The sequence below is a fragment of the Enhydra lutris genome, unplaced genomic scaffold (assembly GCF_002288905.1).
Source record: "Enhydra lutris kenyoni isolate GAN:26980312 unplaced genomic scaffold, ASM228890v2 scaffoldscaffold31, whole genome shotgun sequence".
Taxonomy (NCBI): Eukaryota; Metazoa; Chordata; class Mammalia; order Carnivora; family Mustelidae; genus Enhydra; species Enhydra lutris.
The window spans coordinates 13,691,411-13,713,821 of NW_019154115.1; the positions used below are offsets into that span (position 1 = coordinate 13,691,411).

General features: G+C 40.9%; 1 protein-coding gene across 2 annotated transcripts in view; it reads right to left on the reverse strand.

Annotated features, from left to right (window-relative positions):
- Positions 1-22,411, reverse strand: part of LOC111153212 (RAR related orphan receptor A) — a 708,716-nt gene that overhangs the window by 18,243 nt on the left and 668,062 nt on the right. For both annotated transcript variants that reach the window (XM_022512092.1, XM_022512093.1), the window contains one exon: positions 16,758-16,843. In XM_022512092.1, coding sequence (XP_022367800.1) covers positions 16,758-16,843 — 86 coding nt within the window. The remainder of the gene's footprint in view (positions 1-16,757; positions 16,844-22,411) is intronic.

Genomic DNA, 22,411 nt, shown 5'->3' on the forward strand with positions numbered 1-22,411 from the left:
ATTAAGATTTATTTATTTATTTGAGAGAGAAACTGAGTGAGCATGAGTTGGTGGGAGGTGGGGGGAGAAGGAAGGGGGAGAGAATCTCAAGCAGGCTCCCTGCTGAGCATGGAGTCCAACTCCGGGCTTGATCCCAGGACCCATGAGATTGTGACCTGAGCTGAAATCAAGAGTCTGACACTTAACTAAGTCACCCAGGTGTACCCTCCACTTACTTGTTAAGCGCTGTTTTGGAAATGAGAAGGTAGGCAAAGATGCCTGAGGAGCTACTGACCTCAAGGATTTCATGTATTCATTCACTTTTTCATTCATTCACCCTTGCTAACTTCTTGAGCTGGATCCTTACTACATCATTAATGTTCCGTGTTCATCCTTTCCCTAAAGCTGTACATTTTCCTTTTGGTTATCTTTTAGAGTAAGTTTTGCTATATAGTATTTGCATTGCCAGTCATTTGAAAACACGCTCTAATTTTCAAAAGATTTCTTCTTTATACATTATTTAGAAGCACATTTCTTAATTTCTAAATATATGGGGGGGTTGGGTTTTTTTTAATCGTTGTTGTTTTTTGTTTTTGACTTATCTCTTAGTGGTTTTGCAAGCTAGGAAGGTACTGAAGAAAAGGAAGGTAACCAGAGTCCTTTCCATGACCCAGAGCCATGAAGGGTACAAAAGAGCACTATATATATATACATCTTCAAATCCTTAATGGTCAAGATACATGACCCCAATAAAGTCAACACCAGTGGAGAGGGGAGAAGTAAAATCCTGAAGAACTGACAGAGTAGCAGGCACACTGACAAAGGTACTTTTTCACCGAAAGATTTTTCTGGAGGTCAACTTGGCCGTTGTATCAAAATCCTTAGAAATATGTCTATTTATTGAATCAATAATTATCCTTTAGGGAATACATTTTAAAGGAATATTAAGAATGGTATAAAGGCTTATCTACAAGGATGTTCATCGTAAGTACAGTCTGAAATATAAGAATAATTTAGAAAGATGCTAAATGTCCTACATTAGTGAGCTGCAAGAGTTATATGGATATCCATATATTCGGAAACCAGTAAAAATGGTATTTCAGAAATACAATTATTGATATTAAAAGGTGATAAAAATAAGGGATCTGTTTATTTGTGCTCTCTGATTTTTCTATAGTATGTACGTTGAAAGGTACGTGAACTACACGGGAAGAGCAATCTACTAGATCTGCTTTCTTTTGTGAAGAGTTGGTGACTGTGGGTTAAGTCAATGGCTAAGATGGATAGGATATCAGTTCCTACCTCTTTGTTTTGGAAGCCAGCCTAGAATGGGAGGGGGCAGGGCACTGACCTATCACCCACTCTTGGCTGTCTGCCAAACTACTCACTAACCTAAACATGGACAGGGCTGGGGGTCCAGGGTCTCAGACTGTCTGATGTGCTTTGAATCTCCCTGTATTAAGTCTGGCCTCTTCTGTGAAGCAATCTTACTTTTCTCAAAATATCTAACGCTGTGGGCTTTCTTGTTTGTTTGGTGTGGTTTTTTTTTCTCCTCTACAAAAAGGAAGTGAGAAGAAGTAAAGCTTTCTTTGGAGCTTAATGAAGAGAATTCAAGAAAATAAAAATGGTAACAGAGGCAGATAATCCTTAGAAAGAGATACAAGAGGTCAAGGGTCTAGGTATTCAGTTTGTCTGAGATACATAATCTCTGTCAAAGCTGAAAGGGGTCTATTCCTTGAGACGCTACCTTTCTTCAGACCCTCCATGTTTGCTGTCACTATAGGTGCCTAGGATCAGGAATTACTTGCTTTTCCTTTAGCTAAGGCTGAATTTTGCTTGCTTCACAATGAACCTGCTCCACTTTGTTCTATGATCATCAAATATGGAGAATGTCTGAGTGATCTCTTCTTATCTGAAGGGAAGCAGTACTCACGGATTGGCACGCTATCTCCTGATCCCTCACCTATAGATCAAATCACAGCATCTGTCACCTTTCCTCCTTGGTTCTTCCCCCCATTAAGAATTTCTTCTCAGAATCCTCTCTGGTTTCTCCACTTCCTTCAAAAATATGAAATCCGGAACTAGACACAGCTCTTGAATAATGGTTAGGTCATTAACAAAAAAGATGCTACTTTTTAGTTTCTACTTATCAAACTCCAATTAACATCAACCATTACTAATGAGTTCCAGAACAATGGCACAGAAGCCACATAAAACCATCACTTTGCTTTATTACTAGGGAATGCTGAGAAGGCATGATGATGACGATGATACAGAAATTTTATTTTATTATTTTTTTAAGATTTTATTTATTTGACAGAGAGAGAGAGTAGGCAGAGAGGCAGCAGAGAGAGAGGAGGAAGCAAGCTCCCTGCTGAGCAGAGAGCCCAATGTGGGGCTCGATCCCAGGACTCCGGAATCATGACCTGAGCCAAAGGCAGAGGCTTTAACCCACTGAGCCACCCAGGCACCCTGATAGAGAAATTTTAATTAGTGCTTGTGTTAATCATATATTTTTATTCCATATTTTTGATGCTTTGACATCTTGGGGCCACATGACCCAGAAGAGATTACATTTCCCTGGACTAGCTAATTCCTAGAGATCACAAGCAACCTGTCTGGAAGCACACTTTTCATAGACAAACCAACCAATCCAGAGCCCCTATACCCAACCACCTCCTCGATGAAGTTCTCAAACTCTGGGCCACTACTGCCCCACCCATTTTATTCCAGGACCAGATACCAGACAGCCAGGGCGGCCCCTAGAGACCAGAGCTGTCTAAATCTAGCCAATCTTAAACCTGCTTACCCTGCCTTGCCCATTCCTTCCTATGGGAAATCACAGTGAAGTCTCTGTGCGTTCTGTCCCCTTCTCCCTTCTACCTCCTGATTGAGCCTGCTACTTTCCACTGTGGCCCCTCCTGTTTATAGGGACCTGTGAGTATGAAGCCTTCTTCCTTCGTGATATTTTTGTGTCTGTGTGTCCTACCTACACAATTCAAACAAATCTCAGGTATCGTTAAAACAGTGCTTATTATGTGCCAGGCACCCTGTGCTTTATGTGGATGACATTCCATAATTCTGATGAGGGCAGTGTGAGGAAGGCACTACCATCTCCTTGGTTTTCGGTACGTGACTTTCTTAGAGCCCCACCTCTAGCAGGGAGTAAAGGCAGGATATGAATTCATGTGGTTTAATTCTAGAACACACACTTTTATCCTTTTTATTTTGCCCTTGTATGTCAAAAGGATTCCCACTTGGTTATTCTCAGAGAGGGCAACCATTAAATTAGGCAGAGACAGGTATGAATAAAGTAGCAGAACTGATCTACTCTGAAAGTGCTGTTTTCCTTCAGGTTAGCCCTGTTGGCAGGACTAACAGCCCCTGCCCAGGCATTTTCCAGATTCCTCCTTCTATGGCCTGATGTCGGTTGGAGTCCCCGGAAAAAAACAGTCTCACGAACTCATCATTTTCCCTCATTTCTGACCATAGCATTAGGTCTCCTTTTATTCACCTTATTTATTTCTACATTATTTGGAGTCATTTGGAAAACAAATAAAATACCACCACCACCACCACCACCAACAACAACAATAAACTTATGTCAAGGACACTATGTCACTTAAGACCTCTATCATGAGAGGTGTCTGAGTAATTATGCCATTAATTGCAAGACAAATCCACAAAGCATTCCACATGGGCTTTGAGCACTGAGGCTGGAATTAAGTCTTCAAGCTATCAGCTCGGAAGAAGAGAACTATACTTCTTTAGATGGCTCAGCTCTGAAGCGTTTGGGAAAAGTAGGCGAGCAAACAGACACACCTTGCTCTTCACAACACCATTTATTCTACACTGAGTCAGCAGAGCAACTAGCTGCTGAAAGTTCTGGGAGTGGCCAAGAGCCAGAGAAGGGATCCTGCTTTTGGACTGAGGCAACAGAGTCATGCCCAGGAGGAGAGCTATCACATACCATGTGGGATGGGTCAAGTAGGGTTATAAGGTAAGAGCTATGAAGGAGAGAGAGGTTAAGCCTGCATGACTCAGATAAACCCTGAACTTTGCATTTCAGACAGACTGAGGGCTTGGTCTTCCTTCTCTCTCTCTCTCTCTCTCTCCCTCTTTCTCTTCATTTCAGCATTCCTGGCGATTTCTCAGGGGCTTAAGGATTTGGGAAGTTAAACTAAAATATTTAAAGCTAAAGAACACATAAGAGGGAGGAGGATTAGGAGAGCAAGAAGGAAGAGGAAGAAAGGTATAAAATATGGTATCTTCCCACCTAAAGGTAGAAATACATACATGAATGTAGAAGCGGGATCTCTACTGACAAGGAGCAATCCTGGAAAGGGTCCCAGTGAGAAATGAGTGAGCTGAGACACACGTTCTAGGGCTTGGGGAGTATGAGGCCACAGAGAGGGCAGGGACAGCACAAACCGGTGCACTGGAGTTTGGGGTAGAGCTGAAGAGGTATGTATAAAGAGAGAAACTACTGAAGCTATGAGACAGCTAGAAAAAATATTAAGTTCACAGTTTTGGAGTTTTATTGCCAAAAGATGAGCTAATGAATTACTTCTTTGGCTTTCTTAAAAGTTCACTTTCTACGGATGTCAAAATACATGGAGATGGGCCCTTGTGAACATGGCGGGCTTGAGCAGAAAGCCACCATGATGAATTTCAGGGTAGTAGGACCTGGTGGGACTGTGGCACACTACCACCACCTAGTGGTGCTATACCAACATGCAGTTACTGCAAATGGTTCATTAGAATAATACCAGCAGCCTTTAGAACTGGAAGAAGTTGACAGATTATCAAGTTCAAAGGTTCTCAAACAGATGGTGCATCAGAATCATCCAGGAAGCTTTAAAAAATATATACCTGAAAGAGACTGAACCAGAACCTCTGGGGAATATAGTCCTGAACATACATACAGTTTGAAGAACAATATGAAGGCACCATTTTTGCAGGCCGAAAAAAAAAAAAAAAGGCATATCAATTTGTATGATAAATGTTTTAACAAAGCTTCCTGAAGACTGCACTGCCCTCCCCATGTTAAGAAGCACAGATCTACTCTAGTATTCTTAATTTGTAGATAACAAAAATGAAGCTCAGAACTGTTAGTGACTTAAAGCCCCATGCCTGGTAAGTAGAAGTGCTGACACTCAAAGTCCAGTGTCCTAGTTTTAAGTACAGTCCCCTCTCACTTAAGTATCTCTTCTGAAGTGTTGGGCCAAGAGAAGTGACATCACACAATCCTGACTTTCTCATACACACCATCTATATCGATTTCCACAGACTGCAAGAGAACTCTCCAATATTTCCTCCCTTAGCCTTTCAAAGTGCCTTTCATTGACTTTTATTTCTAATTTCTGCCTTCGTCCTCTGGAAACTTCTAATGCCTAACTTTTGATTTTACTCTATGATTGTTCCTCACTCCTACTAGTTTGGAGTTCTCCAGGACTGGGACTGAGGCCATGGCATACGGGAAAAGGCTCATTCCAGATTGCAAGAGGTGAGTATTAAAATTTCAGGAGTTTTGGGGCACCTGGGTGGCCCAGTGGGTTAAAACCCCTGCCTTCATCTCAGGTCATGGTCCCAGGATCCTGGGATAGAGCCCTGCATCAGGCTCTCTGCTCAACGGGGAGCCTTCTTCCCTTCCTTTCTCTCTGCCTACTTGTAAACTCTGTCTGTCAAGTAAATAAATAAAATCTTAAAAATTTTTTTTTCAGGAGTTTCATGAACCAATTGTTAAACATAGCTATTATTAAAAATTAACTTATTATTATTTTATTATTTGGTCTTATCCATGTTCCTGAGGATATTTACATCAGTTACATCCGGACAGTGGGAATACTACACGATGGTGTGCTATGTCTTCCCTACTCTGCATTTAGTGAGGGGTCATGTTGGGAGGCCTGAAATTGACCATGTGCTGGAAGTATCTGTACCATAGAAACTGCCAAAAGCTACAAACTGGGAGGTGATTTTTATGCCACTTATGGTCTAGATTTAAAAATGATAAGGAAAACAATAATGCGGGTTTAAGGTAGATGTATATAATATCTGTAGCCATCACTTTGTGAACAGCACAACAAATGTGAGGAAATATTCTTCTCGTATTTAGAAACTATTATCTGATTAAGCAAAGAGGTTGTTCACGTCATCACTGGTGAATGAGTGAAGTTCTGAAACACATCTTCCTTATTTCACTTTCCTCTTACTCATTAATGTAAATGAAAATATCAACATTCATGGTGGCACCACAGTCTTTCATCATATGCAACCACAGGTACGGATGTAGGAGTTCAGCAGAAATTACTGAGAGCACTTAGTGAAAATAACTTGTCTATATGAAGTTTATAGGGTAGGATATTGTAGATTTTACTATTTGTGAATTGTGTAACATTACATCAGTGACATATACGTTGAAGTTATGTACATACCGATAGACACTGTTTTCCAAACTCAGTTGTTAAAAACTGACCAGCACGTGACTGGACTGAGCACAGCCTTCCCCAGGTACCCATCAGGCTGTCTGAATGAATCCTCCCTACTTCGGATGGGTCTCTACCCAAAGTGGTGGTTTGACTTTCTATAGCCCTGTCACCACTCCCCCCCTACACACACACACAGACACACACATTCTTCAGTCACTTCAACTGAATGGTTTTATCTTCATTCAAAACAGAACATATCCCAGCCTACTGCCCATTTCCTGGCCTCGTCTCCTCTGGTGTTTGCTTGCTCAGACAAAAGACTGACTTCATCCTAATTATTCAAGGCAGAACGATAGGCTTCACTTCATCCCTACCGCCTCCCCTCCTGCACCCATGCAGTCACCATATTAGGCTGTTTCTTGCCATCTTCCTAGTCCTCAAATCCTTCTACTCTTCTCCATTTTTATTGCAATTTTCTCAAGTTTATAAATCTACCATCTCCCAAGTTGGTTACTATACAGTCCCCCAACTGGTCTCCCTGCTTCCATTCACATTCCCTCCAATCCATTTTCACAAAGTTACTGAAGACCTTTTCTCAAACATCAACCTGATCGGGTCACTTCCTTGCTTCTTAGCTCTCAATGGCTCCCTACTGATGACCAGGCTACGACCACCTGTCCAGGCAACTCTCTCCTACATTTAGTCCTCTACTCAAAGACACACTCTAGCCATGCCTGAACTGCTGAGTTCACGGTTTCTCCAAGGGCAACCCCCCAACTCTCCCACTTATCCCCACTTCCAGAAGCTCCCCCTTCTTTTCAGGATTCACAGAGATAATCACTTTCTCTGACTTTGCCCCTCCCAAGGCTGGTTGGGGGGCCCATCCCATGTGCACCCTTATGGCCAGGTCTCCCTTACTGATTTGCTTTGTTTCTTTGTTTCCAGGAGCTAACCCAGTACTTACAGAAATCAAGAAATGCTTGCTGAATGAATGACCATGGGAAAAATGACAGTACTAATTAAAAACTGGTGACAATCACATGCTGAATACCTATTCAATACCAGGCACCGTGTAGGACACTTGCCAAAAATTACTGATCTGCATTTCACATTAACCTTGCAAAGCAAGTATTTCTGTTTTACAATGAGAAATTTCAAGTACAGAGAGGTTAAGCCATGTGTCCAAAGTCACACAGCACATAAGGGGAGGAGGCAGGATTTGAATCACTGAACCCTAGATGCACCTTATTCCAAATGCCACAGACTTCTTAATATAGTCCCCCCCAAAAGCATCAAGACAAACACAATAGGGCAGATTGAACAGAACAAGATAAACAACAAAACCAAACAAGCCCTGAAGTCCCACTTTTCAGCTCTGTAGTCAAAGTTTCATGTAATGGTTTAGACATAGGAGAGGGAGGTGGCATTTCATAGAGTATCAAATACCACGTTTATATACGGGTAGGAAAATATTTTCATTTGCTGGATCTACTTAATAAAAAAGCTTTGAAATATACATGGCATTTCCTATTGGTGTTATTAGTAGTTTTGCCCAGAAGTGTGGGTTGGCTGGACGGAGAACTATGGGTGTGGTTGGAAAGGTGCTCAGAGGGTCTTTGGCGAGAGGCTCCCCTCCTGTTTGGGGCTCCTTCTCAGTAAGGCAGAGGCTGAAATGCTGATCTGATGTTTGGTCTTTTGACAATTTTCACTTAATGAATTGATTCCTACAGTTCATTAACATACCCACTTCCACTTCTGTATACACATATGTCTTAATTAGCTGTTCATTGGCTGTTTAATTACAAGAAAACAGCTGACAGCTGCCTTGCTGAATTCTAATGGCAGACGCTTTGGAACGGCTACACATTTGCTTTTGACAACCAAGATTTATTCATAACTCTATGATTTATTATGAATGTTCCTATGCCTGCCTGAATTATTGTATTTTCCAATACAACTAAAAAACTGGAATTTGGGGAGACTGTTGTGGGTGTATGTCTCCCTCTCACAGCAGAGAATCCCTTCTGTAAATGACGAACTGTTACAAATTTATTTCTCTGGGGAACTTTCTGTTGAGAATATTCAGAAACATGGGGTTGGGGGGAGGAAGAAGAAATATCTTTGGATATTTAAGTATTTAAAGTTAAGGAAGAAGTTAAGGAAGAAAATAACTGTCTATTTAATTTTACTGAGGGATAAGGAGAGGGCATGAATAGATTAAAATCAAGAGACAGGAAGAAGCAGAGGAAATGATAGAATTAAAAAGGGGTGGGGAGCAGCAATCATAGTCCTCAAGGAAGCAAATGAAGAAGGGGATTTGTTCTTTTTTTTTTTTTTTTAAAGATTTTATTTATTTATTTATTTATCAGAGAGAGAGAGGGAGAGAGAGCAAGCACAGGCAGACAGAATGGCAGGCAGAGGGAGAAGCAGGCTCCCTGAGGAGCAAGGAGCCCGATGTGGGACTCGATCCCAGGACGCTGGGATCATGACCTGAGCCGAAGGCAGCTGCTTAACCAACTGAGCCACCCAGGCGTCCCTGGGGGATTTGTTCTTTGGGAAAGAAGAGGCAAGCTCATTCACAGAAGTTTAGCTGGTATGGCTCTACATTCATACAGCTGGTAGCAATAAATCATGGAATCATAGATCTCCTGAACTACTCTCCCCTTCAATAATGACTGGCCTCCCTGTAGAATTGTATGTGCAAATGATCTCTGATTAAAGCTGACCTCGTGTGTCATATTTGGTAAGTGTAGATGTCTGCTTTGCCGTCCTGTGATCCGCCACACTCAGACTCAATCCAAATGAACACATTCCACAGCAGTGATCCCCAGGCAAACCTGAGGAGCCCTGCCCCGAGCCAGACACTATATTAGAGCCCTACTGACAACAAGACCATAAGCCCAGCATTATCTATGAGCTGAGGAAGGACAGCAGGTACTGGGACATGGTTATGACCAAAACAAAGCAACAGAAAATACAGGAAAAAAAATTCCAAATCATCTTGATGTACGTTGGGGTTTCATACATTCTCCTACTTGTGCATCTCATCACAGGATTGGAAGAGGGAATGAAATGAAGTATCTTTCTCATCACCTGGTATCTAATGGCACTGAAACTCTGATCTCACAGGATGCAGTAAGAGCCACATCTAATTTTCATATTGAATGGATAGCTCTAATATTGGGCCAGGGGTTACAAAACATTAAACTAAAGATGTTGGGCGTGAATATATCAATGTGAAAAGCGGATAAAATGGGTCCAAAGCTGGTGACATTTCCCGACTAAAATAAAAATATTAGAATCCTCTAAAATCCAATTTGAGCCTAAATGGAATATTTATGGGCATTTCTTTTTGGTCTAATACATACAAACTCCAGAAACTGCCTTAACTCTTTCAGGAAAAAAAAAGGGGGGGGGGATAAAAGTACCAATTTTGCATTCTGGATATCTTTGAAAAGGCTTTTCATTGTTGTTGTTTTTAAAATGTATTTGACAGAGAGAGACACAGCAAGAGACGGAACATAAGCAGGGGGGAGTGCGAGAGGGAGAAGCAGGCTCCCCACTGAGCAGGCAGCATGATGTGGGGCTCGCTCGATCCCAGAATCTTGGGATCATGACCTGAGCTGAAGGCAGAAGCTTAAAACTGAGCCACCCAAGGTGGCCCAAGGCTTTTCATGGTTAATCTCAGACAGCATATTCCCCTCCCCTTTTTGTTTTTATTTAAATTCAATTTAGTTAAAATATAGTGTATCATTAGTTTCAGGGGTATAATTTACTGATTCATCAGTGATTCAGTCAGTTGCGTATAACACCCACTACCTCAAGTGCCCTCCTTAATGCCTGTCACCCATTCAGCCCATCCCCCCACCCACCTCCCCTCTAGCAACCCTGTTTGTTCTCTATACTTAAGAGGCTCGTATATAGTTAATGCAAAAAAACTACTCCAAATTCTCCCTTCATTGGGTGGAAAAGGAAACTTTGCCTAAGACATCGCCTTAAGTGTATTAACTGATGAGTAAGTATTTGACAACGAATGCTACTCTGTTCTTACCCTATCAAGAGCAAAAGGTTGTTTTTTTTTTTAAAGATTTTATTTGTTTATTAGACAGAGATCACAAGTAGGCAGACAGGCAGGCAGAGAGAGAGAGAGTGGAGGAAGTAGGCTCCCCACTGAGCAGAGAGCCCGACATGGGGCTCGATCCCAGGACCCTGAGATCACGACCTGAGCCGAAGGCAGAGGCTTCAACCCACTGAGCCACCCAGGCGCCCCAAGAGCAAAAGGTCTTAAATGTATCAGAAATCAATCCTATCAACCCTAATACTAGATTGTATATTATATTTTAAAAATTATTATTGAGGGGTACCTGGGTGGCTTAGTGGGTTAAGCCTCTGCCTTCTGCTCAGGTCATGATCTCAGGGTCCTGGGATCAAGCCCCACGTCAGGGTCTCTGCACAGCGGGAAGTCTGCTTCCCCCTCTCTCTCTGCCTGCCTCTCTGCCTACCTGTGATCTCTGTCTGCCGAATAAATAAAAATCTTTAAAAAAAATTAAAATTGAAATTGTAGATCTAAAACGTCTAAAGGATATATGTAAAAAACTGTTTCTATTGTGAGATAAATTTTTCATCATCATCATGAGCAGTCACTGTATCTAATGATGAAGCCAGGAATGGAAGTGAAATGAGAAACAGGACCATTTCTCAAAGGAAACCTCAACTGGTGTCATTTTTCTATAAACACTTCAGCATTTTTATCCACTTTGAAGACTGAACCTCAACCCTAACATCTACAGCCTCTTGTTTTATTTCTGGCCTATTCCTCTTCCTGCCCATTCCATGGCCTGGCCCCTCGTCCCGGGCAGACCTGCCTCAGCTTACCCCACCCCCTCTCCTACTGCTCACCCAGGGCTGGGACTAAATTCTGTTCTAAGAGCTCAGAAACAACTTTAGTGACCGACCTAAGCTCCTGCAGGCCTGGATTTTAGGTTTTTCTGAAATGCAATATTTGAGGGATGACCAAAGCTGGTACACTGTTCCCTCATTATTTCAAAAGAACAAGGAGGGGCTCCTGGAGAGCTCAGTTGTTAAGCTTCTGACTCTTGGCCCAGGTTGCGAACTCAAGCTTGTGGGATCAAGCCCAGGAGGACTCTGTGCCCAGCATGGAGTCTGCTTAAGACTTTCTCTGCCCCTACTTCCCTCATGCTCGCATGCAAATTTTTTCCTCTCTCTCTCTCTCAAATAAATAATCTTAAAAAAAAAAAAGGAGAAAAGAACAAGTAAAGTACCTTTCTAATAAAAACCTTGGTATAATAGAGCCTTTAAAAAATTGGCAATGGCATACCCTTCCTTATTTCCCTCAATCCACAGAAAGTGACCCCTTGTTCCAGTCAACCGGGGTTATATGTTGTCCCTAAAAGACAACCAAGACTTCCCCACCTCCAGGTTCTTGCTGCCTCATGGGTATGTGTTATTTGTGCCACACCATAGACTGTAGCTTTAGTTCAGGATTTAGTTCTTTATATATATATGTGTGTGCTTTAAATACACTTCATTGAGGCATAAATTAAATACAAAAATGCACCATTGTGACGAGTTCACCTTGATGAATTTTGACAATGTGTACACCTGTGGAACTACCACCACGATCAAGGTGGAACATTGCCACAAGCCACAAAAAGTGTCTTTCTCTTAGCAGTCATTCCTTACCTCAGTTCCAGGTTACCACATCTGCTGTCTGCCATTATAGATTTAAAATTTAAAATTTTTGCTTCTTCTAGAATGACACAGAAATGCAATCATACAGTAACTATTCTTTTGTTTCTGGCTTCTTTCATTCACGATCATGTTGTTCTGTGCACGTACCGTATATCTTCTCTTATTGCTAAGCGCCACTCCTTTCTACGGCTCTTACTCTTTTATCCATTTATCAGCTGATGGGCATTTGGATTGTTTCCAGTTTATGGCCATTATGAATATTTATCTGAAAGTCTTTCTACGACAGGTGCTTTTGTTACTTTTGGGGAAATGTCTAGGATGGGTCGTTAGGTCATACATTAGGTTGATAACGGATCATAGTTCCATCTTTTTTCAAAGGGGCTGTGTACCATGTCACAGACCCTCAAGTCGCATAGAAGACTGCAAGATTTGCCAGTCTCTCTGCATCATCATCATGTCTGTTCTAGGCAGTGGTTTTGCTCTTTTACTTGTTTTGTTCTATTTTAATTTTAGCCTTTCAAATGAACAGGTCATGGAATTTAAAGGCAGGTTAATGCATTTAATGCATTAAATGCATGGTATTTAAACTGCAGTTTTATTTACGTTTCCCTAATGATTAAAGATGTTGAGAATATAGCCACGTGTTCACGGGTTCCTTGTCCAGCTTTTGTGAAGAGATTGTTCAAGTTACTGTATCTTTTTATTGTTTTTGTCCGTTTATTTTAAAATTTGTTGGTTTTTTTCTTTTATTTCTTCCAGTATATGGCTTGCCTTTTCATTTTCCTGATGATATCTTTTGAAAGGTACAAGTTTTTAATTTCTATTAACCCCAATTTGCTCTTTTTAAAAATAAGGTAAGGACTTCAGTGTGTGGTCTGAGCAATATTTGTATGTCTACTATTACAAAAATATATGACTTCCTGTAGAGATATTATAGAGTCACGTTTTATGCTTAGGACATTCTTTAAGTTAATATTTGCCTTCAGTGAGAGGTATAAATGTGAAGTTAATTTTTTTTCATATATGACTGTCCAATTGTTGCAGAAATATTATTTGAAATGACCATCTTTTCTTCATTGAATTCAACTGGCATCTTCGTCAAAATTTAATTGACCTTAAATGCATGGATCTCTTTCTGAACTGCCCCCTCCCTTTTTAAAAATTACTTCTGGTTTATTAAACCTAGGATTTAGTTCTTGCATTGCCCCTGTGCAGACCTCATCTCTACAACTACACCATAAACTGCTTGACATGGTCAGGTCTTCTGGATATAAACACTTACAGTGCTTATATAGTGCCTGGCCCCAAGGGGGTGCTCATATTTTTGTTTTTAATAGCAGAGTCCACATAAAAAATAGCAAATGGTCACAGAAAAAAATCAAGACTGGACCCATACATGTTCTGGAAATGATATCTGACTAGCGCAGCATGACTCAAGTGTACAGAATTTGTCTAGCAATGATTCTAACAGCAGCCAACAGTTACTGAATGACTGCTGTATGCCTGGCACTTTTCTCGGTGCGTTACCTAACTGGGAAGTAACTACGGTGTCTATCCTCATTTTACAGACGGGGAAAACAGAGGCACAGAGAGATTGGGTAGATGCTCATGCTGGTAAAGCAGAACTGGGCTTCAAACCCAAGCAGTCTGGTTCCAAATTCAGAGCATAAGCATGCCACAATATTGTCTCTCTACAGGGAAGCAAAGGGGACTTGGAGAGAGTAGGCTGGGAACACCCAGGAGCCAGAGAAAAGAGCTACCAAACTTGCATCATTCTTGAGGCTTATGTGCAATGCTTACCTGAGCAAATATGTGGTAAAAGAAATAATCATCTCAGCAACTAAACAGGTTCTTTGGTTTCTTAGGGTTTCAGATGGTTGGCTTTAAAACGCAATTTAAAATACATTCGCAAAACGATGAGCTCGGGAATGATTGAGTGACTTGCTTTTCTTTTCATTAGGTATCTATTTATACACATAATTAGAAATTTTCCATATGTCTACTGATCCTATCACAGAGATAAATTATTTATAATTTATGATGCCATAACCACCCGCACCTGGTTAGAGAATGATAAATCCTTAGCGTCCCCGGCGAAAGCAGAAGTCTCTTGACTTCACCACAACCAGAAGTAAAAAGATTAATTACGGCAGAGAAGCTATAATTGCACAGCAAACACTATATGCATCCAATATAAACACATACCACTGTACAGGTCCCAGACTGGGCCTAGGCCCAGTCTGTTAATAAAATTAAGTTTTAATTGTTTGTTTTGGTGATTTCTGTTGTACAAAAGTCAACAGGACAGGAGAACAGAACCACAGATAACCCTAATGCACTTCGGCATCAGGGCTGTACAAGATCAGGGGAAGGAATCTAGAAAAATGACAACAATAAAATGCCACCTGCCCTTTGTTTTCTTATGGCTTTAATTTTCATCATAAATAAGTATTGGGGATAAAAAGGAAACATGCATTGTTCCTGCCTATGTAAGCCCAGTGGTTCTCAGACAGTCCCATTTTTACTGAACAGCATGTTGTTCATGAATTTTCTGCACTGTTGCGTTATTTCACACAAAGCAGCCTTCACCCCCACTCTGGCCCTGCCTCAGACGCCGACCTGAGGTGCTCACTTTGGTTGGTACCTAAAACCACACGTGGCATTTCTAAAAGCCTCGGAGAGAGTGGCCAGTTGCTCGGGGCAGAATGAAAGGTCACCTGGTTAATGCCCAGAACCCGGTCGACGGAAGAGCTTAACTAGATGAGATGCAACGCACAGAGTCAAGTTTGCTCAGAACTTCCGCTAGGGGGCCCTGGCATCTGTACACGCTTCACCAGGACAGGCTGTGCCATCCTGCGCCTGGACAAGAAGGTCTGGGTGAAGGTGAGGGGTGACAGGTGCCCAGCCACATCAGCAGAAGTAACTCTGAAAGTCAACAGGATGACAGTTGTCCCCAGATGGGATAAGCCAGGCAGCTGATTTCATTTTTTTGACTATTATTTACTTAATTGATTAATTTTGAGGGAGGGTAAGCTGAGAAGTAAAAGTACATCATTTTGTTTTTCTCTTGGTAATCTAGAACCTGAGGCCCTGAGGGTTACTATAAAGAGGAACAATTCAAAATCCCCCTTTCAGAGATGCCTGGGTGGCTCAGTAGGTTAAGAAACTGCTTTCAGCTCAGGTCATGTTCCCAGGGTCCTGGGACCGAGCCCCACATCTGCTCCTTGCTCTGCAAGGAGCCTGCTTCTCCCTCTGCCTGTCACTCCCCCTGCTTTGTGCTCTCTCTGACAAATAAATAAATAAAATCTTTAAAAAAAAAAAAATCCCCTTTCAGTAGCAAGCCCCCTATTTCTAAAAGGCAGGTGATGAAAAAAAGTATGTTTGGAGGTATGTAGAAAACCCAAGTGTCCCCAAGATGGGATCAGTATGAAACATCTGTACGTGTACAAAGCAGCACATGTGATGATGAGTTAACAGTAAAACAAAGACTTAAGGAAATTACGAGGCAAACTTCCCTGAAGTCTCTCAGTAGTTATTTGGGTCTGAAGGTGATTTTGTATTTTGTGACGTTATATTTTCTAATTTCACTGAAGGAAAGCTAACCAAATGCATGGATTTTATTTTATTTTATTTATTTTTATTTTTATTTCTTTTGCCGCAGCCTCAAAATGCCTTAGGGCTAATTCAAGCCTGGTTCAGTGGCAATCAGTTGTCTCAGAGGCCGCCTGCATGTTTAAATAGCTTCTCGCCTATTTATTTTGCACTGTTTTATCCTGTAAGCTGTCTCAAGGCCCTTCCAATATAAGCAGGAGGATTTAAATCTTAATAAATTGAGATTTGAATTTGAATAACAGAGGCAATCTGGGTTTGGAGGTCTTGAATGATTAGGATAAACATCTCTATTCCGATTCTCAAATTATGCATGTGCTATAACACATTGCCCTCGATCGGCATCAGCAATAATTAAAACAGTAACAACAGCAATAAGATAATATTTAGGTTGAAACAGCACTTTTCAGTTTATAAGGAACTTTTATTCACAGTTTTTCATTCTATCCTTGGAATAGTTCTAAGAGGTAGGAAGAACATGTGTTATGCCCACTTTATAGATGAAGAAACTGAGTCACTAAAACATTAAGACAAGCCCACAACAAGAGGGGCACGGGATGGCACTAGGACCAGAACCCAGTTCTTTCCAATGGCTTTGCCATAAATTGGCCAGATGTATCAACATATGTGGGCCAATAATAAGACTTTCAATCACATTCCGATTAAACGACTGGAAATACCTTCCTATAAAGCTTTTAACAGGGACACTACAGAAATCCAGAGTCACTTCTTTTTTAAAAAAGATAACCAAAGGGATAGTTTATCAGTTCTATCAATTGTAGGTTTGGAAGTGACAAACGAGCAATGCTCAAATACTTTTCTCTAGCCTCCTGTTATTTTGACGGAAGACATAATATGTATGACTTGCTTAATTGTAATTTAACACCAAAATATTTATTCTGTCCTGTCATCTCTCATCACTCAAAATGCCGAGGAGTTGAATTTTCAGACACAGGAGAAGTCACATCACAAAGACACATTCTAACATTAATAGAAACAACAACAACAACAATTAAAAAGGCTTACCTTGCAGCCTTCACATGTAATGACACCATAATGGATTCCTGATGATTTGTCTCCACAGATCTTGCAAGGAATAATTTCAATTTGAGCTGCAACAGAAGCACGCAACCAGTTAATTACATTTTCTTTTAAACACCTTATAAAAGCGTTCCCTGATCAGCATTTGTATAGTGAAAACTAATAACCTGCTAAACATTATACTGCATTAACTATTCATTGCTGAACTGTGAGGGTCCCCCTAGAGCCCTGGACTAAATTATGGCTGCTCGTTATATAATAGCTTTCGGGTTATTAAAATGGGTCATTTGAGAAGGTGTTTAAGAACCCACAAGAAGACTGGAATCAGCATTTCAAAGCCTTCAAGAACTGGAGAGCTCGCAGTTTAGGCCTCAGAGCAAAGCAGATACTAAAATGTTTCCTCCGATCTCATTTTCCATCATTATTTTTAAAAGGTCATAAATCTGTCTTGGCTGAGCATTATAGCTCCACTGGTAGGGAAAAATATATATATACTCCAGAAAGTCAAGACTGCTTAGGAAAATGATTCAATTCAAAATATTAATAAGTTACATATGCCGGCAAGTTAAGAATGCCTTAATCATCTTTTTTAATTAATGTAGTTGGCATGTGTTAAAAATCAGTCCATTTGTGTACGATCAAAATCTTTCAACCATAAAGTTAATATCCTATCTGAATTTAATAATGGTGAATCCTAACGAATAGTATATGTAGTTTCTCAGTTCTTTATGCTAGAAACTGATTGCCCAGTACAGTGTGCATATGTTTCTAACCAACGGATCACTTGAAGATGCCTCACGTTGGAAGACCGTCCAATATCTAATAGCTATCACACCGAAGTTCTCAAATATGACAAAGCACATTTCTAAGCAAACACAATATACCTTGAGCGCAGCTGGTTGGAAAGGACATAAGTAAGGATTAAAAAAAAAATAACCTCAGCAATAATTAGACAAAATGAAGTTCTTGGCCCACTTATTAAATATGACTTATATGTGAAATAAAGAAGAACAATATTGAGCTGTATACGGAGGGTGGCAATGTTCACCAGTGTACCCAGAATATCCCATTACACTAAGTTTTATTTTCCACAGTTTTCACTATGGCTATCATGTCAGATTACTATATCACACACACAAACAGAGTTGTAAGAGCATTAAGTGTACTTCATTTTCATACAGCCCCTACCTAGCCCCATGCCTTACACAATGCAATGACGTATCCAAGGAATATGTTGCATCTTGTGAGGAACACACACATGCATACAGCCCGCTCTTCCTTCCAGTATAATCCCATACCCTGGAATAATCTCCACAACCACTTACTCTGGATTTGATGTGACGTTTGCATTCAATACTCAGAAACAGTATACATTAAATTACTGGATTTAGCCTCATTATAAACCATGTGTACCTGCTGACTTCCTTTCCAGGGGACTAGTACAAGTACTGTGATGACTTTTTAGGGAGTACAAGCTATTCCAGATGGAGAGTCCCTTTTCGTGTCTATCATTTTTTTTTAGATTTATTTATTTATTTCAGAGAGTTAGGGGAGAAAGAGAGAGAGTGAGCGAGTGTGGAGGTGGGGGTAGGGGCAGAGAGAGAGGAAGAAGGGAGAGAGAATCTTAAACAGACTCTACGTTGAGCACGAAGCCTGCCAAGGGGCTACATCTTATGAACCTGAGCTGAAACCAAGAGTCAGACGCTTAACCGACTGTGCCACCCAGGCACCTCTCACATCAGTCACTTTTTGTGTTGACATAGTGAGCTTCACTGTCCAGTTAGAGACTGCTTAAAATTTCACATCCAATATATTTTCCATAATGGGTAAGCCTTCTAATACATCAATAATGGTGTCTTTGTATACTGTCTATTCTGAGCTCCGCAGCCCAATGTGTGGTAAGGTCGCATTAAACAAAAATGATAATTTCTAAGTCTGCCTCATCTTAGTGTCTTATTTGATTGCTTCAAGGAAATTCTTTATGAAATCTGAACTCTAATGATGCTTCACATTGATAGCTCCCCCTCTGAAACTTTTAATAGAGTCAAGGCCAAGTTTTGTGTCACATATTGTCTGTAGCTTTAGACAGAGTTACGTCCAACATTTTTGAGACACAAAAGCCACGCGGTGGTAGAGACATTCTGAAAGGTGCTATCAGCTGAGAGTGATGGCCTGGATTTTCCCACAGGAATTAACTAGTCTGCAATGAGAACCAGCCTCTCCCACCCCAAGCCCTAAGGAATAGAATAATTAGGCAACATAAAGTACTTGGACCACCTATTAAACAAAATTTATATGTGAAATAAAAAGACTGACACTGAGCTGCTTCTGCTTATGTCTTACCTCAAGCCGTAATCACAGAAATCAGACACAAACAAACTAGGCTAAACCCTGTAGTTTAAGTAGGCATCAAAACGATGTGAGGCAATTAAAGCAGCCTCAGTGCTGAGCTCCAGACCTTTCAAGAGTTACCTTCCTTCCAGCTTAACAATGGAGAGATCAAGCACATCTATTTATTTAGCTCTTTATAAGTTATGAAGGCCCTGGGCAGACCATATTGGGAACACTGAGTAGAACTATCTGGATCGAATGGAGAATAATGTATTGCTCTTCATTCTGCCTGGGCTCCTAGTGGATTACGCATGAGAAATGAAATGGTAATGCTTAAGGCAGGTCCAAAATGCCTGCCAATGACTGCTGTGATCCTACAAGTGGTATGGAGATCTGGCATGGAGGGGTCTGTTCGTGATGGCGGTGGCCCTGGGATCATAGCCTGGCACTTCTGCCCTTGGAACGACTCATGGCCTGGCTGCGGGGGCGGGAGGTGGTAATGGAAGGGAAGGCGGGAGGGTCATGGGAGCACAGACCCAGAGTTTGGTGTAAACCGCTGCATTGATAGGGCTGCTGGCTTGAGTCGGGCTCCTAAACTTCACCTTCCTTCAGTTCCCAGGGTCCTAGCATCTGGAGGGCACTCAAGCTGAGACTTATTTCCCAAGACTTATGGAGGTTAAGATGCTTAATATGAATGGATTCACTGTAGATTGACCTGTATTTTCAAGCGCGGGCCATGAGCCTTGACCTTTGACCGCCACCACGTTTGTGCTTCATTCCTGTAGACAATGTTGGCCAAAGAATGGGTATAAGAAAAGCTTCACCAGGAATCTCATGGTAACGTGATGGGAGGGTTCTCCACAGCAAAGTTCAAGTATTCTGAATGGTCAGATGAAACTAGACTAGCTTACCCTCTGGGTTGGCTCTCTTATCTCAGAAGACAATCTGAGTTGCAAGGGCTCTTTAGGAAATGATTAAAATCCACCTGCTCCAAAAAGCAAACTCTCTGAATGTGATCTGATCACATGTGTTGATATTTCCAGAAAGCAAACATTTGCAGATTGGACCAGGGCACTTAACTCAACCTTCCATTTAATCCAACAATGCATAAAAGCCACTTCCCTCCACCTTTTCGTCAATTTACAGAATTCAAATATATCAATGAGAACAACAACAACAAAATGCCTGTCAGTATTTTTTTCCAAAAAAAAAGAAAGCAGGGCACCTGGGTGGCTCAGTTGGTTAAGCGACTGCCTTCAGCTTGGGTCATGATCCCAGAGTCCTGGGATCAAGTCCCACATCCGGCTCCCTGTGTCCCTCCCCCTTCTCATGCTCTCTCTCTCTCTCTCTCTCACAATCTCTCAAATAAATATTTAAAAAAAAAAAAGGCAGTTTAGTTCCTTAAATTTGAGGTTTTAGACCAATAAGAGGGAAAAGGACAAAAATCCCTTTGCCCTTTGCTTCCTATCCTTCAGGCTTTTTCATTTTCTAACAGGCAGTGTTGTTTCTTTTCAAAATACTTGTCTTTTAACACAAATTATGAGTCTTGGCCCATGTATATACTGCGCACATTAACTCAGCCAGAATTTCAAAGGATGAGTTCTGTCAGACACCACTACTGTCACAAGTATATTGATTAAATTAGTCCACATACATATTCATCGCAGCAAAGAGGTTTATTGTGTAGCAGAATATCTGAAGCGAGACACACACATATAATCATGCATTGGCTTAACAATGCACAATCTTGCTATGAAAAATTCTAATTTGCCCACATTTTCAGCTCTATTGCCTAAATAATTTGCTCTCTCATGCACCCTCAGTGATTCAAGCACGCTCTCCACACCTGCAGAGGCAGTCTCTGCAGTTTCAAGGAGCTGACAACAAGTGGCAGCGGGGAGTCAGGAAATCCTGGAATGCAAGTGTGCTAATTAGCCAAAGTGGTCCTTGGGCTGGGCTGTCATTTAGCACTGTACTTCTGCAGAAGGTTGGATTTTTTAATTATAAAAGGGACGAGAACATGGACAATGGCATTCTTGATACCTCATATGCTCCTCAGAACCTTTTTTGGGAGATAATCTTGGTTCAGAGAAAAATACCCATTTCCCACAGAATTAAAAAGTATGACTGTATGAGAGTTGTACCCATTCTACGGCTGAAAGGTGATGGCATGATAATCTAATGGATTTATGATAACCAATAATATGCAACATGTCTTGGGGCTTATAATGTGTGAGGCATTATATCCATTCCTCCAGTATCCTATGGGTGGGGAGCTACCATAATCATGGTTACCTGCATTTTTCAGAAGAGAAAATGGCAACTCAGAGAGGCCGAACAACTTGCCTGACGTCAGAGAGCTAGGAAGAGGTAAGACTGGGATTTGGACACGTTTTGTCTTTTTGTTTAACTCCACAGTTTTTCCCCCTTTCCCACCATACTTCACAGCCAAGCTAAATTGCTCCAATAACCACATCAGAAACAGACTGCTATTAGTATACCGCCAACAACCGAGGATGCAAATGACACAGCACAAATAATTCGGTTAAACTTACATAACTACTCAGAACTGATTTCAAGATATCTTTCTGGGAGTTACCTTACTTACTAGTACTTTACAACTGTAAGTAATCATCAACCTTCTAGACTGTTCTTTTCCATTTTATAAGATTCCAAGTAGAGTTTTTGACCGTAAGATAACTGACGCCAATGTTTAACAATTTTTAAGGCGGGGCAAATTACTTAACTTCTCTGAGCCTCAGTTTAATATCTGAAGACTCAGAGATACAATGTATAAATGATGTCACACAGAAATGATTATTTTATATATGTATTCTCTCTCTCTATATATATGCACATCACACAGTTGTTAGAAATATTTGGCACTCAATAAATAGTAGTTATTATTATTGTTATTGTTGATAAGAAATCCTGCCTTATAGCGAAATGAAATTCTCTTCTCCAGACTTTAAGCCCTTTCCAAAGTGGGGATAGAGAAAAGCTGCTTATCCTCCAAATAATGTGATGGGCAGTTCATACCAGCTACCACAGCAATCCTTTACGACATTGGCCCTTAACTGCCACAGCCCAGCAGTACACTGCGATCAGTTGTTATGTAGCCCAAAGAATGTTACTAACAATAGTAAAAAAAAAATTAAAATTTTTATTGGCTCATATAAAAAATAAACTAATAGGGACCTACGGTTACCCCAATAATATCTTTTACTTTAGCTCACTGGCATAACCATACACTTTCTTGAATTGGACTGAATAGGGCGGCGTTACTGCTGGCTTGCCAGGAAATAGCC